Here is a 16,343-nt window from a genome sequence, read left to right on the forward strand (position 1 = left end):
TGAATTCCTAATAAGGTATTGCTTGTGTATGTGGTTTTGTACGGCATCACATGCTGGGGGGCCACACGGATGAGACAGTGGAGGTAAAGACAGATTCTGCAAAACAACCAAGTAATTGTTCTTCTGCATTTTATGTATTAATGTATTTGGAGAGTCGGGCACCAGATGGTTTATTGTTGCTATCCACAACACAAATCATCCTAAATTACTTTGGTGAAGAAGAAGGTTGAAAGGTATATAGATGGGTCGATATTTCCAAATCCACGAAGCACTTGGGGAAAGCACAGCAGCAAAATGTTAGGTTTCTTACTAAAATAGCAAGTGCGCACACTAGGGGAGAATTGAGCTTTCTGATGCAGAAGGTGCTCGGCAGACGTGCGAGACGTCAGGTCACAGGGTAGTTTGTAGCAAACCCTTGGTGTGGTCACCAGGAGAGCATGGGTCGCCAGAAACCGCATGATTCCTCCCCTCTGTAATTTCATACTACTGCTTTGGTACAATGGGCGTGAGCCAGGTCTGCGGCATCCAGAGGGCGTTATGTCGTTTGATGAAAGCGTGATAGTAAAAACCTAGTCACATGGGGTCATCTGGCGCCCCCTACCACAAGCCCGCACTCCTCTGTCAAACGGTGTGACAGAGGCCAGAAGCCCCCTGAAGAGGTGGACACGGGGCCCTGTGGCTGTGGACGGGCAGGGGGGCTGCGTTTGGCACTTGTGACGGAGGGCACTGTCAGGCCTCGGGGGCCGCTGGGTCCAGGTCTTTGTCGCACACAATGCACTCTCCGGGACCATTAATCGTGTGATCCTCGGACTGAGGGCCTCGGAGCCCCACGCGACACATGCTCCCTTCTCCTCAGACGGAGCCCCAGCTGTCAGCCCCGGCCCCTCCCGACCGTCCTGTCAGGGGCAGGTGCTCAGTGGCGCTCCCACACGGCAGGCTAATGTATGCGACCCCCCGGCCTCGCCCCCCATTCAGAGGTTGTCCCACGCCTTGGCTCGCGCTGACAAATGTAAATAGGATTAGTCTCCGAGGCGCGGTGCGGCCACAGATTACCGAGCGCGTTTGTTGGTTACCAAAGGCCCCTGCCTTTGAAGCTTCTCTCTCCGGCGTCCCCTCTTCAGCCTGTCAGCTAGGCCCTTGACTACTTTTCCGAACGCACCTAAACGATGGGAGTTTATTTCCCCATCGATTTGCTTTGGACAGTGTCATACTTAAAAAGGCGAACTTAAAAAAAAAATTTTAAAAAAAGAAATATAACAACATCTGTTACTGAAAAAGAAATCGTCTTTTTAAATACAATGGGTACATACATGAAAATAACATGGAAATAACAGCGCGGGTGAATGCACCTGCTGCAGACGTGTCTGTATGTGTGACCCATAGGACACACATTTGAACTGCGCTCAGTCGTTGATCTTGTCGCAGTTTATGCACAGAGTTGGTTAACAGTTGGAACTCCACCACTATGAAATCGCGAAAGTGTTGCTGTCACCCTGCAAAAACGACAGTTTATGTATACAAATCATTAAGAAATAAAATTCGAAAGCGTAAGTGAGCATCCTTAAGGAGAAATCTAATTTTACTCTTTGTATTGTTCAGCGACTTTTTGTACGGGGAACATTCGACGTATCTAGTTCAGTAGGTTTAGCGTCTATTGCTGAACTCTGTGGTTAACCGCTAGTCCCGGCGTGCAAATCACGGTAGGGAAGTTTTAATTCTTCCGACTGATAAAAAAGAGCGCCCTTGGTTGAGTAATAAACATTAATATCCACACTCATGCAAACAGGCAGCTAGGAGTGCCTGAAAAGCCTCGCCCTGTCTTCTGCTCTTGATGTAGAACAGAAAGGCTGGCTGGTTGGGGAGGGTGGGGGTTGGGGGGGGGGGGGGGCTTGGGGGGAGGGGGGGGGCGGGTGAAAGCCTGTGCACCATAGCAGTAAACAATTAAAATGCCACTGGAGCGGTGGTGCCAAAGTCGAATAGTCGTGTTTTCAACCCCCTTACACGTAAAAAGAGGCGGGAATTTTCTGGCGGGAGTATTCACCTAACCACGTGGGTACGTCACTCAGGACACCCCCCCCCCCCCGCCCCCCCGCCCCCCCGCAGAAGCCGATGCATTCCAAGCATGTTAAACATTAAGCAGCAGTAATTGGAGTCCAACCATTGTTAGGCCTGAATCTTAAAGGTACTCCTCGCGGACAAGAGGGAACGACCCGGGCCCTTCTATTGCTACGGGAAGGCATATGTTCGGTATCTGTAGAGTGTACCACTTTAGAAAACATATATGTCTGCAGAGTGTGGCTGCTTTGTTTTTGGTCGTGCCTACCAAATAACCAGTAGCGGCCGGCAGCTTTAGGAGGGGGGGGCGGAAAGCACTCACACACTCATTCTTTCACACACACACACACACGTGCACATCCATTAACAACACTCATAACATTCAAACATGTATGCACGCACCAAACATTCATCTTAAAAGATCACACACTCATTCTTTCACACACACACATGCACGCACATCCATTAACAAAACTCATAACATTCAAACATGCACACATGCACCAAACATTCATTTTTAAAGATCATACACACACTCATTCTTTCACACACACACATGCACATCCATTAACAACACTCATAACATTCAAACATGTATGCACGCACCAAACATTCATCTTAAAAGATCACACACTCATTCTTTCACACACACACATGCACATCCATTAACAACACTCATAACATTCAAACATGCACGCACGCACCAAACATTCATTTTAAAAGACCACACACACACACACCACTCACTTTACCTCCAGCCTCGGAGCTCCCAGGAGGGTTAGGACTGCTGCCTTGTGACGGATGGCAGCAGTCCCAGCTTCGTCACAGAGTGGGATGGGGTCAATGAGACTGATGACCCCACCCCACTCTGTGACGATGGGTCACTAATTGACACTCGCCCTGGGCGCTTCAGGGCCTAAACCTGAAGCACCCAAGTCGAAGTCAATGGGTGATGCTTTCCTCGTCACCCAGAGGAGGGCCTTAAGGCACCTTTGCTGAGCCGAGAAGGTCACGCCCATAGGAGCTGTGACCTCCTCAGCCCAGCAAAGTTCAGCTCAGGCAGCCAGGAGTCTGCGCAAATCATGCATGTCTGCTCCTGGGTGCCTGACACCTGAACATGAAGTGTGTCTGTCAGGCTGACCTTTGTTCAGCCTGAAAGATAATCTTCATGAGGGGCAAAAGGTGGGGGGGGGTGTGGCCCCTCCATCCTAAAGGACGGGCCCCACCTGCAAATAACACAAGTTGTCTGGTTGTGAATGACTTATTGTGAACTTATGGGCTTACAGCCAGTTCATTGCTTACCACTGGTTGGTTTTATTGTCACTCTTATTTGGTTATTTCCATATGTGATGACTTTTTGATCCCATCTTAATTTTGCCCCTCACCTGGAGCACGGGTTCTTTAGAAACCATTTGCTTAGCTGACTTGTATCCTTCCGCTGTGCATTTTAAGTGAACTCCTTTTTACTTTATGGTGAAGGATTCCATGCAAGTGCATGTGTTTCTGGTTCCTACTCTTTCCTACTCTTTTTTGCTTTTCCCCTGCCATACCCCTGACCTTGCATTATGGTTGCTCTCACCTTTGTGTGGTTTCCTCACCCCTGTGCTCCCTGTCGCTCTCTCGTGTGCTTCTCCCCATAAAACACCAAGTCCCACACTCCTTGGCATGTGCTTCTCCCACAAAAACCACCACAATCTCCTGAGCTGTGTTGCTTTGTCCCTACTGTTTCCCTCACCTCTTCTCCATATTGCTAGGAGCCCCCTTCCCTTCACTCTGTTACTTGCTCCCTCATATGCTTCTCCTCAATCTATGCTATTTGTTGCTCTCTGCATGTACCCCTCTTCACCCCCTTGAAAACACCCCACCCATGGTGCTCTCTCACCTCTGTGTTTCCCCCACTCCTGCAATGAATGCTGTTTTTTTCCCTTATGTACTTACCTTTCTGCAGCCACCCAGACATGGAAAAAACCCTTGTGATACGTATTGCTCTCTCCATGTTGAGCGTTCCACCACAGTACCTACTTCCCTTGTCTCAAAACACCATTGCCAAAAACAATGGGTTCAACATGTGAGACCCATGCCTTTATCAATGCTTGTATATTATGTCAGAACTGATTTTGGTTTCCAGTCTTGACCTGCACGCGTCAACCAGAGTACATATCTTTAGGTGAACTCAAGTATGACAATTAACACTTGGAGTTTCTCTCCAGTGTTCCAGCAAACAGCTGTCATTATGTCTATTTACTCTGTCACAAATAAGAGTGTTTATGATGACACACTGATGTCACTTGCTAAAACACTCAACGTTGCACATGAAAAACCATGTTTGCAGCACAAATGGATAGTCACACACTGGGGGTATTCATATCACTGTAAGTGAGATGAAAATAGCAAGAAAGTATAGAAGCAGAAGTGAGGTTCATACTGAATGGCTGATTCTTACACATGTTGGTTGAAATGTCCTGGAACGTGGGGGCATGTGAGATGTTAAGTGAGCACTGGACATCAATTGATCCACATACATTAAATACATTTATGATGACTTCCACCCTTTTTAACCAGGCTCTTTTTCTTTTTCTTTGTATAGTTAAGTATACCTAATTGTTTCTTCCTGTAACTGTGCTCGGACGCATGCAGCTTTCTATCATGATGCCCTGCACTTTGTTAACATGGCCTGATTCCCCTGCTTCCTATTGGTTTACTCTACAGCACTCCATGCCCTGCTACTGTGTTCGGACTCATTTTTTGTCAAAATGCTCTGTTCCTCCTCATTCTCTATGTTCCTCCCCATTCTCTTTGTCACTGTAGGACCTTTCTCATCTTCCCATTGCTATTTCACCCGTGACTCTTCAGACGCCTACACCACTACCTCCAAACAACTGGCACATGCCACCAGCCCACACCAACTGTCTGCCATGCTCCTCAACGTCTGATCCCTCGAGAAACACTCCACTAAAATCTGGGACCTCCTCAAAAGCAACATACCTGACCGAAATAAGGCTCAACCCAGCCTCCAAACCAACACGACATTGCCACAGCTATTCCGCCCGCATACAAAATCATATACCAGGACCAAACCCACAACTCAGGCGGATAACTCGCAATTATCTACAAAAACACGGGTGACTGCACCATCTCCACAGACTCAGATACCAACCCCATGGAACACTTCCACTTCAAAATATGAATAGACTGCAATGCTACCCTGAAGGGAACCCCCCTCCTATCTTCCCTCAGGCCTCAAAGTGGAATTCTGCAACCACATTGCAGACTTCATCGCTCCCCTCCCCATCAGATCAACCAACTACCTCCTCCTTGGGCACCTTAATTTCCACCTGGAAGACACCACAGACCAAAACTCAACAGCCCTCCTCAACAGCCTAAGCAACCTTGGACTCACCCAGTTCATCCAAGGACCAAACAACATAGCAAGCCACACCCTCAACACGATTTCCTCCTCCACCAACAGGATCACCACAATCCACAGGACCCTGCTCACATGGTCCGACCACTACATCATACATTTCAAGATACCCACCCATCAAGCCACGTCACCAGAAAAACCCAAAGCACCATCATGACACTATGGCAAAATATCTGAAGAAAACTGTACCATGATCCTAGCGGAACGCCCACACAAGGAACCTCAATATCGACATCAAGCTCTTCAATGAATGGCTCGCCAACTGCACTAACCGCACTGCTTCCACCAGAAACAAGACCACCAAGAACAGCAAGTGACCTAGCTAGTACACAAACGACCTCTGGGACGCCAAGCACCACTGCAAACAACTTGAGAGAATACGGAGACTCAACAAAAACACCAATGCAAGATCCACATACAAAGCTGCCCTCAACCTCTACCACCAACAACTACGAGACACAAAAAAGGCCATAACTCTCAGGCTCAAAGCCAGCCCCTACAACGCCAAAGAATCCTTCACCATTATCAATGAGTTCTCCAGCCCGCAGCTGCCAACAATTACATCATCCCATCCCAAGCACTCTGCAACAACCTCTGAAATGTCTTTGAACAGAAGACTGGCAAGATCTACAACACATTTGACCCGCAGCATACCGATATGAACACCCAGCGCAGGACACCTCCTCATTGCCAAGTAGCAGCTAAGCAACTGGAAGTCCCTCTCGAATGAAGGCACCACTGCCCTGATAAACACCATCCACTCAGGAGCTCCCTTCAGAAAAATGCCCCCCACTTCACATACAGCCGTGGAAGAACCATTTTCACTCCTGCGCTCACCATTGTCATGCTCATGGCAGCCGTGGCACTTTGAATCTGGTCGCTTATGTCAACTGTTTTACATTTCATTTTCAATTTATGTGGCAAGAAAGTACAGTTAGGAATTTACAACATTAGTAGCTGTAACTCGAGTGAAAGCGACACCCACCACATTTTAAATGCTTGTTAAATAATAGTGTTTGCACCTGAGACCTCCAGAGAGTGTTCATGAAGACCGGGTCATATTCAGAACGCCGATATACATTTTAATTTGTGTCAGTAATATAGAGCATAATGAAAATCAGTGTTATTCATCGTGCATTGGTTTCTTTCTGGAGCTGTGAAAGGAAAATATCTGGTTCAGGAATTATAGTTCAGGTGTACAAAGTCCTTCTGTGGTTGCAAACCATGTAATTTGCAAAATTACAGGGTTTGGGACTGCAATAAGGGCTTTTTTCTCTATATGAAACCAATTTTGCCAGTTGGAAAAGTCAAACCACAGTTCGGAGGGAACGTGAATGTGGTGCCCCCTCCTATTAGTGAGTCACACTGGGATGTATCAATGGTTGTCACAGTCGTTGAGTTGCAATCAACTGATCAGTTAGTGACACCTCAAGTGAGCTGGCAACTGATTCGCAAAGGTGATCACTGCCTGCTCACTCCTCCCCAATGTTTTCCCGAACAGGACAAAAAGCAACACTGGCTCCTTTAAAGAACGCAAACTGCTTAAAAAATATTCCCCGTTTGGCAATACAGCTCAGGGATGGTGGTCTGCTGTCCCATGAGGGCCACAATCCCTTTGTTTGTAACCAATAAGAGAGGGTCTCAGACAGCGATCTGCCTAATTAATATTCTCTTGGGAGTTCATTCTGCGACCACCTGCAACTGGAGATTCTGTCTGCAACTGGAGATTCTGTCATGCAGCCCTTTGGTATAGAAGTTGCATTGCAAAATCTGGGAGAGATAGCAAAAAATTGGTGTGTAATTGGTGACCACTCTTGGCAACTTGTCTGTAAGGCCTGTCAAATCTGTCTTGTGAAATGTAAAGCTACAAAGTCAACAAGCCCAAGGAAGACTAGAAAACCCTGAAGGAATCTAAAGACAAAGTACACACTTGACAATCACTGAATAGATGCTGCTGGAGTGTAAACACAACACAAATTTCTTCGGATTCAATTTTCCTTTTAAGAGAAATTTATAAGATACGCACATTCCTAAAACAATGTGCTAATTTCCATAAATCTCAAAGGTCCTTTGTCAGATGTGAGCAGCCCTCTTAGGCCTGAATGAAAAAGAAAAATATCACACAAACTGGAATAACTACTCACTACTGACAGTATGAGTTTGAGATTAACACCCGTGTTCATGGATCAGGAAATTATTTTAGAGTCATTTATTGCAAAATCAATATTAGGATCACAAGAGATAGAAATCAGATTAGTTAGTGATACGAGGTTAAGATCTGAGTATAGAGAGTCGAAAGCAAAAAGCCACACAGACACTTACAAAATATCAAACGTTAGTAAATCCTGGTCCCACAAAGGAAGTGGTAGGCATGCTAAAGCAGAGTACATACCTGATCAAACAGAGATTTCCAGTGCTGGGGTAAGAGGCATAAAGGGGGAAAAGGAAAATTGTGAAATTGTGTTAAATTAAATTGAATATCATTATTCATTCTTCAAAACAAACACTACATCCTAAAGGTAGACAAATACCGACCCTGCTATGCTTTAGCATCTCAAACATATATTGCCACCAACTTCCATTGAATGCAACGAAAAACGCACATTGTTAAAAAAAAATTACCACCCAAACTTTAAAATGATGAAGTTGCCTCTTTTTTAATATCTTTTCTTGCAGTGAGTGTGCTCATCCCTTTTCCACTCATTCCATTTCCTGAATTCGAACATTTTGGGAATAAAAAGCGTGCACCTTCGATTTAAGAAAAGCTTGAATCGCAATGCTTTTGGCAGCTCTCAAACGATTTGACAGAGCAGATCTGTACAGCACTCACAGAAACAGTGTAAACAGCTTCATAGTGGGGTTCAAGTATAACGCCTCACTGGTGCAAGTAATCACCCATAAACATTATATAACCACCCCTTCATCTTTCAACTGGCATGGCGTGAGTTTATGTCCATGTAACACTAGTCCTAAGGACTTGTCTCAGTATTTGTGTGAGAGATCTAACAGAGCTGCCTGACAACTTATTGCATGAGGTCTAACACAGAGCCTTTATTGTACGCTCACTATGCCCCTGTGAACTTATAGCTATGGTTTAATGAACAACCTATGTTAAACACTCACTAGGACATCTGAGACATGTGAGACTCAAACTGTAGACTTCCCTCTGTACCTATCATCGGTTAACAGTTGAGTCTACTGAGCGCTTAACATAAACAAACCGTCAGAAACCAATCAGTGGTAAAAAGAATTCTATTAATATTCATTTATTGTCTTTCATTTAACAGATGCTAATTAAAATAATACATTCTCAGTATTATGCACTCAAAAATGTCTCTGTATTTATAACCTAGATTATGAGGATCGGCCTGTGCTACTTACTCGACAGTGCACTTAGGGCATGGGTGTTAATGATCAGTCTTTCCTATACACTCAATAAGCTTGGCAGTGTACTTACACAATTGATTTTTTTGATCAATCTACATTATTCACTTATGCAATTTATGCAGAGATCTCTAACGGTAGCAAGCAAGCTCCCAGTAGTTTACCAGCTGCCAGTATGTAGCTCATAGGCTCGTAACAGCCCAGTATGTGATTCAGGGGGCCTAGAGCTGAACAGCAACAATTCCTGCACCTTACAGAAGGTAGAGCTGCTCAGCTCAAAACATTCAGGTGGCTGCCTGCCAAACCAACAACTGAGCCACATTTTCTCTTTGGCACAATAATAATCCTTTGTGACTCATTCTGATAATCTGTGGCATAATCATGGCCATATCTCGCAGAATGATGGCCACTCCTGCCATAATGATGGCTATAACTTGCATGTGAACTTATAAGCATCCCTGGTATTATCTTTGCCAGCTGTAACAGGTGAATGTGATATATGTGACCAACTGAACAAGATGTATCCAGGTCAGGTAGATCTGTGTGAACTTATATATGCACCTACTAAAATATAAAATTGTAATACTGAGGTTTCGAAGCAAAATTTGATCTTTTTGTTTTTTAACAAATATAACAACCTTTATTTAAAGAAATTGCGTTTGTTTTCAGACACTTATAATCTGATGTCAGGAGACAAAATTATTGAATTCCCAAATTAAAACTATATCTAACCTTATATTTGAATGATAACTCATGCTGAATTGATATCACTTGCTGCTGATGTTACCTCCTTGCTGCTAGAGGGCACTTGTCGCTATTACTGTTATTTTATTAGTGCCAGTCAGATATATTATAGTGATGAAGCTTTTCATAACACTTTCGATGGTAATCCTGTTTAAGGAAAGGGGATGATCACCATTGATTTTATTACTTACAGGTAATCTTCATTACCTGAATCCTCAGTAATAAAATCATTACTCCAAAAACTGTCCTCCCCGTCACAGTTAGTTAAGCTATTATGAGATATACAAGCTTGTTCAGATATCCCTCAATGAAAGAAGGAAATTAGTACCACTTTATCATGCATACATTTTTAAACAAACAAATTCCATAAATACTGTTATGTACTCCATAACAGCTTTAAAAACCCTTGAAGCAAAATTAACAGTCACCCAACTTCCGGTAGTAACGTCTTACAAAAGTGTTTTTAGAAGACCATGTTGCTGTCCTATTTATCTCAACCACGGGAAAACCATTTGCCTCTGCCGAAGGTGCTGCAAAGCTTCTGTTGGGTAACTGTGTAGGCCTCAGAAATCATCTGCCATACCCAACTACTGAAAGTTGTCGTAGATGGCTTCTTCGTTCAAGCTCCTGTCCCCTATGAAACTGGGATGATACTTTACATTTAAATTTAGGGTCTAGCTTTATAATTACCCTATCCTGGAAAAACCTAATTTAGGGAAAAGAGGACAGAAGAGCCCCAACTCTCCGAACCTTCTGGTAGGTGTGAATGCAACAAGAAAAACAATCGTAGGTGTCAACCACTGCAAGGACGGTGGATTCCAACGTCTCAAAAGGAAGCTTTCATAAATCTTTCAAAAGCATTAGTAAGTCCCAAGGAGGAACTATAGCAGGTTGGACTGGTTTCCTTAATCTAAAGCTCTCTAATAGTACTTAACCAATGGGGCTGCCCTAGAAAAATCTGTTAAGGCTTCAATGAAACCGCTAATCGCAACCCACAGCGATGATAGGGTAGCTGGAGATAAACCACCCTCTGTAAACTCTTAGAACTTAAAAGGTCACGCTAGGCTGTCACACTAGGTCACCTGAAGATTTTTACGCAGTCACTATGTTTCAAAATTATTTCAGTGCCATGAGTATGCTGTAATAGTAGATGTATTCCTGAACTGTTGGATAGAAATGGCTACCTCCCCCAATCACCCTTATTCTTAGAATTTAACTTCCTCACAACTTTAAACTACATGGAAAGATTGAAGACCAGTAACGCTCTGGAAGACATTTGGGGAAAACTGATCATTGAAGTTAGCAGGAAATTAAAGTACTGCTGATCCAACAGGTGCATCAGAGTCAAGATCCATGTTCTCCTTCGCCAAAAAGGAGCCACCAAAGTCACTATTACCCTCTCCTCCTGAATCTTGTGAAGCATCCTTGTGAGGGGGAAATGGGAGGTAAGCTGCAAAAAGAACCAGTCGGCCATTTGAAGGACATGGTATCCACTGGCCACAGGTAACTCTCCCTCGATTCTGTACAACAGTGGTGAAGAGTATAGGCTTGGAAGGCAAGAAGGTCTAACCATGGAAGACCAAATTTGCCTCCCTCCTCAATTGAAAATTCACCTATTACAGGATGGTCTGGCTGAAACTGTCTGCGTAATAACAGTCCTGGCCTGGAATCTACATTGTTACCAGGGAGAGAAGGTGGGTCTCTGCCCACAGGCATATTTGTTGTGCTATCTCTGCTAGAGCCCACATTCTAGTTTCATAATGTTGATTTATAGGATCTTGGCTAACTGGTTGTCTGTCCTCACAACAGCTGGTCCCTGAATCAAAGCAGCAAAAGCATGCAACAGCCTCTCTATTGTTAACAAATCCCTCCAATTCAAAGACCACAAACACTTCCAAGGAATCCAACTACATTTCACCTCTTTTTGTCCAAGAGCTGCTCTCCAATCCTTCTAGCTTGCATCAGTAGTTGCTATCAGTGGGACTAGAGGAGGAAGGGTAATTCTTTTGAGGAGATTGTCCATCTCTAGCCACAAAGCTAGACTGTGTAGTGTATTTGAGACACTGGAATCATGATCTCAGTTTAGTGCAGATTATTACTCTCATTCCTAAAGAGTCTAAGATAGATCTATTGCCATGCTCTACATGCTTCTCCTGTAGACAATATATGTCTGCCCGTAATGTTTTCAAATCTTCAGCAGTCTTTTGTTGCTTGAAGGGGACCATTTAACCTGCATACATTTATAGATTCGATTCGCAATCTAGCCATTTATCCACTGAGTCTCCCTATAACCCTTAAGCCCATACGTTTGTTAACAGTTATACACATTTTACTATTTCTGGGTGTCATCTCTTTATACCAAATATCATACTTACACATTTTTTTTTATTCTTATTCATCCCTTTTTTACTCATTACATTCTCCTCCTCTCCTTTCACCCCTATAGTCTTGCGCTTCCAATCCACTTTTTCTTTTCCTTTTATTTTTATTCCTCCTCCCCATCCCCACGCCCCCTCCTACCCCATACCACTCCTCCCCCCAACCCTCCCCATCCCTACCCCCCACCCACCAACCAAACAAGCAATTAGACCACCACTGGTCTAAATGATGGTGACCCCCGAGTGTCGGTCAGAGACCCCCCCCCCTGGACAGCCGTACCTCCACCGACTGTGTTCACCCCCACCCTCATTGCAGATTAGGGTTCTTTTGTATTGCTGATCAGTTTCCTGCAAGTTTCTGTGAGTTCTGTACTTTCAGTTCCATCAAGTATTCCTTTGCATGTATTTCAGACGTAAATATTTTAGTTTCCCCATTGATCTCTGTCTTTAACCTCGCTGGGGCAAGCAAAAAAGCCTCCCCTCCCTTGTCTTGAAAAGGCTTAATCAACTGACGCAGCCTCCATCTTCGCTCCACAGTAACATGGCAGAAATCCGGTCGAGTAAAAAAGGTGAACTGATCAACAGCCTGTGGGGCATCTGGACGGGCTTTTTAAAAAATAACTAGCCTTAACAAATAATTACCAAAAAAAACAATATAGCTCTAGAATGTTTGTATTTAGAATTGCGCTCTCCTGCTCGTCTAGACTCTTTCAATTTCCACCTCCCAATCCCATCTTGTGAGCTCTGCAAAAGCATTCCGCAGGAGTTTAATCATATATGTTCTGATGTCATTACCCTCCGCCCCTTCTTCTATACCCAGATATCGCAAATTATTTCTTCTCTGTCAGTTTTCATAGTCTTCCAGTTTCCACATATCATCAGTTAATTGACCTCCTTGCGTTTCCGCCTGCTCTTTCAGAGCCTCGACCTCTGCCTCCACTACAGAGGTTCTCCATTGTGTTTTGCTTTTCTTCAATTTCCACACAGGATTTGGCAACTTTTTCGCACCGTAACTTGTAATTGCTTGGTGGCTATCCAGGCTCTCCTACTCTCTGTCCGTGTCTCAGTTTGCAGTTCCCTTATTTTGCCATATATCAGTTGCAGTATTTTTGCATTTGTGCTATCGGTATTATTGATCAATTCACTCAGGCAGTTTTTACCTGCATCGGCGTTAGGAGGCGAAGCAACCTTAGAGTCTTTCTCCAAACTCGTGAGACTGATTCCTGAGTAGTCCCATCTAAGCTTCGCAACACTCCGTCCTGAGAGATCCATTTCCCAGATTGAGTCGTTCTAGACTTTCTGCACCTGCTGTGGTGCAGCTGATGTTTAACTGTGGGACCAACTGCCGAAGACAAGCTCTCTGGGTCTGATGATATACTCCCTTCACCCTCGCTCTGATTACAACCTCTACTAATAGCTTCTGAATCTTCAGTTAATGAGAAAAATGTGTCCCGCCATCCTTAGACCAGTCCGTATTCTTTCCGCCCCTTTCAAATCGTCTAGTTCCCACCTTCACATCTTCCACCGCGTCGTCACCTGCTAGGTTTAATTCTTCCCCTTTTCTAATACAGGGTTCTAGGGGTTCGTCAGCAGTGTCATGGTTGCCTTTAACAACTTGTTTATAGCTCTCCCTTTGCATTTGTATGCCGTCATTTGTAGGTGCCCCGATGAAAGTTTCAATCTGTGCAACCTGCCCCATCATGCTCCTAGACTCATGTGCTCGACTCCCCCCGCAAGCTTGTGACATGTCAGGGTCCAGGCTCTCAGAGGGACCATTATTAACTTGTAGGGGCTCCTCTCTGAATTGCTGCCTCCAGAGCCTCTCTCTTACCTGTAGGCATGTCCTTAGAGAGAAGTGTAGGGTTCACAACGCCATTCTCCTGTACTCCATTAGTCAAAAGTGAGATCTGCCCTTTACCTTATGATCAGACTGAGCCCCCCTAGTCACATCCTTAAGTTCTTTGACAGACCCGCCACCAACCTTACTACTTAATTTAGTCGGCCCTATAGCAGGCCGCATAGCTGCCAAGGATCCATTGCTGCTATCCTTTGCTACAAGAATCTGACGAGCTCCTTCCGTTTTGTCTCCAGTATGTCGTGAACAGAATGTTAAAACTATGGGAGTTGCGATATTAGAGGGTAATTGTAAATTTAAGTTTACAAAGCGGACCACAGACAAAAATGGAAGGTGGGTGGTGGTAGAGTGTCACCATAGTAAAGGTTGTTTTACCCTTTGTTTTCTATATTGCGCTGTGGCGGATGATCCCGCACTGTTGAATTTTATGTCAGTAGAATTAGTGGAGTGCCCCCCCCATATATTATGTGGAGATCTGAATTTTAATGGCTGTTGGGATGGTTTAATAGATCTGTTATGTATTACCCCCAATAGGTATCATGCACGGAAACCACGAGTATATAAGGCTCTCTGTAGTTTGCAAAAAGAATTAGGGTTGGTGGATGCTTGGTAAATCTGTGTGAACCTGACCCCAGCTATACATATTACTCTGCCCCTCATGCGAAATTGGCACGATTAGACTATTTTTTTAATTTCCTGGAATTGCTAATAGGGGCTATAACCACGGTTTATGGCAGATCACAACCCACTAATACTGGAAGTAAATATGGAAGATTTTAAAAACAATAAGAAAGGGTGGACCTTCGAGAGAGGGCTCCTGAGCGATCCAGAATATCATCACCATATGAATATATGGATGAAGGAATTTCTGGAAATAAACAGGGGGACTGCTTCGGTGGAGATAGTATAGGATACCTTAAAGGGCAGAGATACAAGGAGAAACCCTGAGCTTCAGCCTTAGAAGACAGAAGTATACCCAAGCCTTGGTAAAAGAGGCACATCTAAAGCTTAAAGAGGCAGAAAGCCATCTGATCTCGGTTATTCAAGGGGGTAGGGATACGAACGCAGCCTTGGAGAAGATTGCTTTAGCCAAGGCTACAATCAATGAGATGTCAGCCAAAAAAGTGGCGGAAAAATACCTCTCGAAGCGCTCCGAAAGTTATGAATATAGCGAGAAGGCCAGCTGCCTAATGGCGGTGCGGGCACGACATAAAATGGCTGCTGGGATTATAAAAGAAATTAAAGACGTTCAGGGTGGATTATTACAGATCCTAAAGGTATCAGGGAAGTTTTCCGCAGGTACTATGCCAAGCTTTATAAACCTGCCCCCTCTACAGATGAGCAAGCAATGTATAGGTTTTTAAGTACTATAAAGGTTGGTAAGCTCTCGAAAAAGGAGCTGGAGGTACTGGAGGATGGAATTAGCTTGGATTAACTGGAAGAGGCAATTCAGGGACTTCCCATGGGAAAAGCCGTTGGTACAGATGCAATCCCCTTAGACTTTTATAACTGTTTAAGGCTTTACTTTTGCCTGTAATGCTGGAACTATTAAGTCAGGTATCAAAAGGTAGCAATGCTCCTCCTTCCTGGTCCTCAGCTAACACAGTAGTATTTTTGAGGAAGGGAAAGGCGCCACATAATCCAGACTCATATAGGCCAATTACATTAATAAACAGTGATGTTAAGATTTACTCCAACATTTTTGCAGCTTGGCTTTCTACTGTTATCAAGAAACTAGTTGCACTAAGCCAACATGGGTTTATTTACGGGAGAGATACTACTGATCACATTAGAAGAGTCATTACGCTGTCTGACGCAACTGGTGTGGCAGAAAAACCCATAGCAGTGGCATTATTTTATGCGGAGAAGGCCTTTGACAGGGTGAATTGGGATTATCTCTGGCGAATACTGGAGATCTATGGTTTGGAGGAAAATGTTTTACTGGCAACAAAAGCTATTTATACGTGTCCCAGCGCACAGATACAGTTAATGGGAGGGCAATCTGATAGTATACGAATAGGGCGAAGCACCAGACAGGTGTGTCCATGCTCCCCATTGCTGTTTGCAATATATATTGATCCTTTGCTTAGGAAGCTGGGAAAGAACTCTGCCATTTTGCCAGTTCATAGGTCTGGATAGGATACTAAGGTATTGGCATATGCGGACAATATAGCTATTATAACTGCCAAGCCAGATGAAGCCTTAAGAGAAATAGAGAAGGAAAGAGTAAGTTTGGGGAGTTTTCTGGGTATTTATTAAATAGGGAGAAAACGCAGATATTGGTGAATAAATATACGACTTCCCAAGATTCCCGCAAGGTGGACCATGCAATATATCTAGGTATAGATATTACCCCTATGGTGGAGAACATATTTAGTTTGAATCTGAAGCTGGTTTAGGGGAAAGCAAGGCAAGATTTTAGCGGATGGAATAACTTGCATATGTCCATTATGGAGCGATGCAATATGATTAAAATGATATTTCTCCCCAAGGTACTATAAGT

The 16,343-nt window shown here is 44.1% G+C and overlaps 1 protein-coding gene across 7 annotated transcripts in view; it reads right to left on the reverse strand.

Annotated features, from left to right (window-relative positions):
• Positions 1-16,343, reverse strand: part of RHBDL3 (rhomboid like 3) — a 541,614-nt gene that overhangs the window by 503,261 nt on the left and 22,010 nt on the right. For 6 of the 7 annotated variants that reach the window (XM_069199957.1, XM_069199951.1, XM_069199956.1 and 3 more), the window contains exon 2: positions 7,872-7,895. The exons of the other annotated variant lie outside the window; for it this stretch is intronic. Coding sequence is in view for 2 of the 6 variants with exons in the window: in XM_069199951.1 (XP_069056052.1) it covers positions 7,872-7,895 (24 nt within the window). In the remaining 4 variants the exon portion in view is untranslated. The remainder of the gene's footprint in view (positions 1-7,871; positions 7,896-16,343) is intronic. 7 annotated transcript variants of the gene reach the window in all.

This window comes from Pleurodeles waltl, chromosome 7, assembly GCF_031143425.1.
Source record: "Pleurodeles waltl isolate 20211129_DDA chromosome 7, aPleWal1.hap1.20221129, whole genome shotgun sequence".
Taxonomy (NCBI): Eukaryota; Metazoa; Chordata; class Amphibia; order Caudata; family Salamandridae; genus Pleurodeles; species Pleurodeles waltl.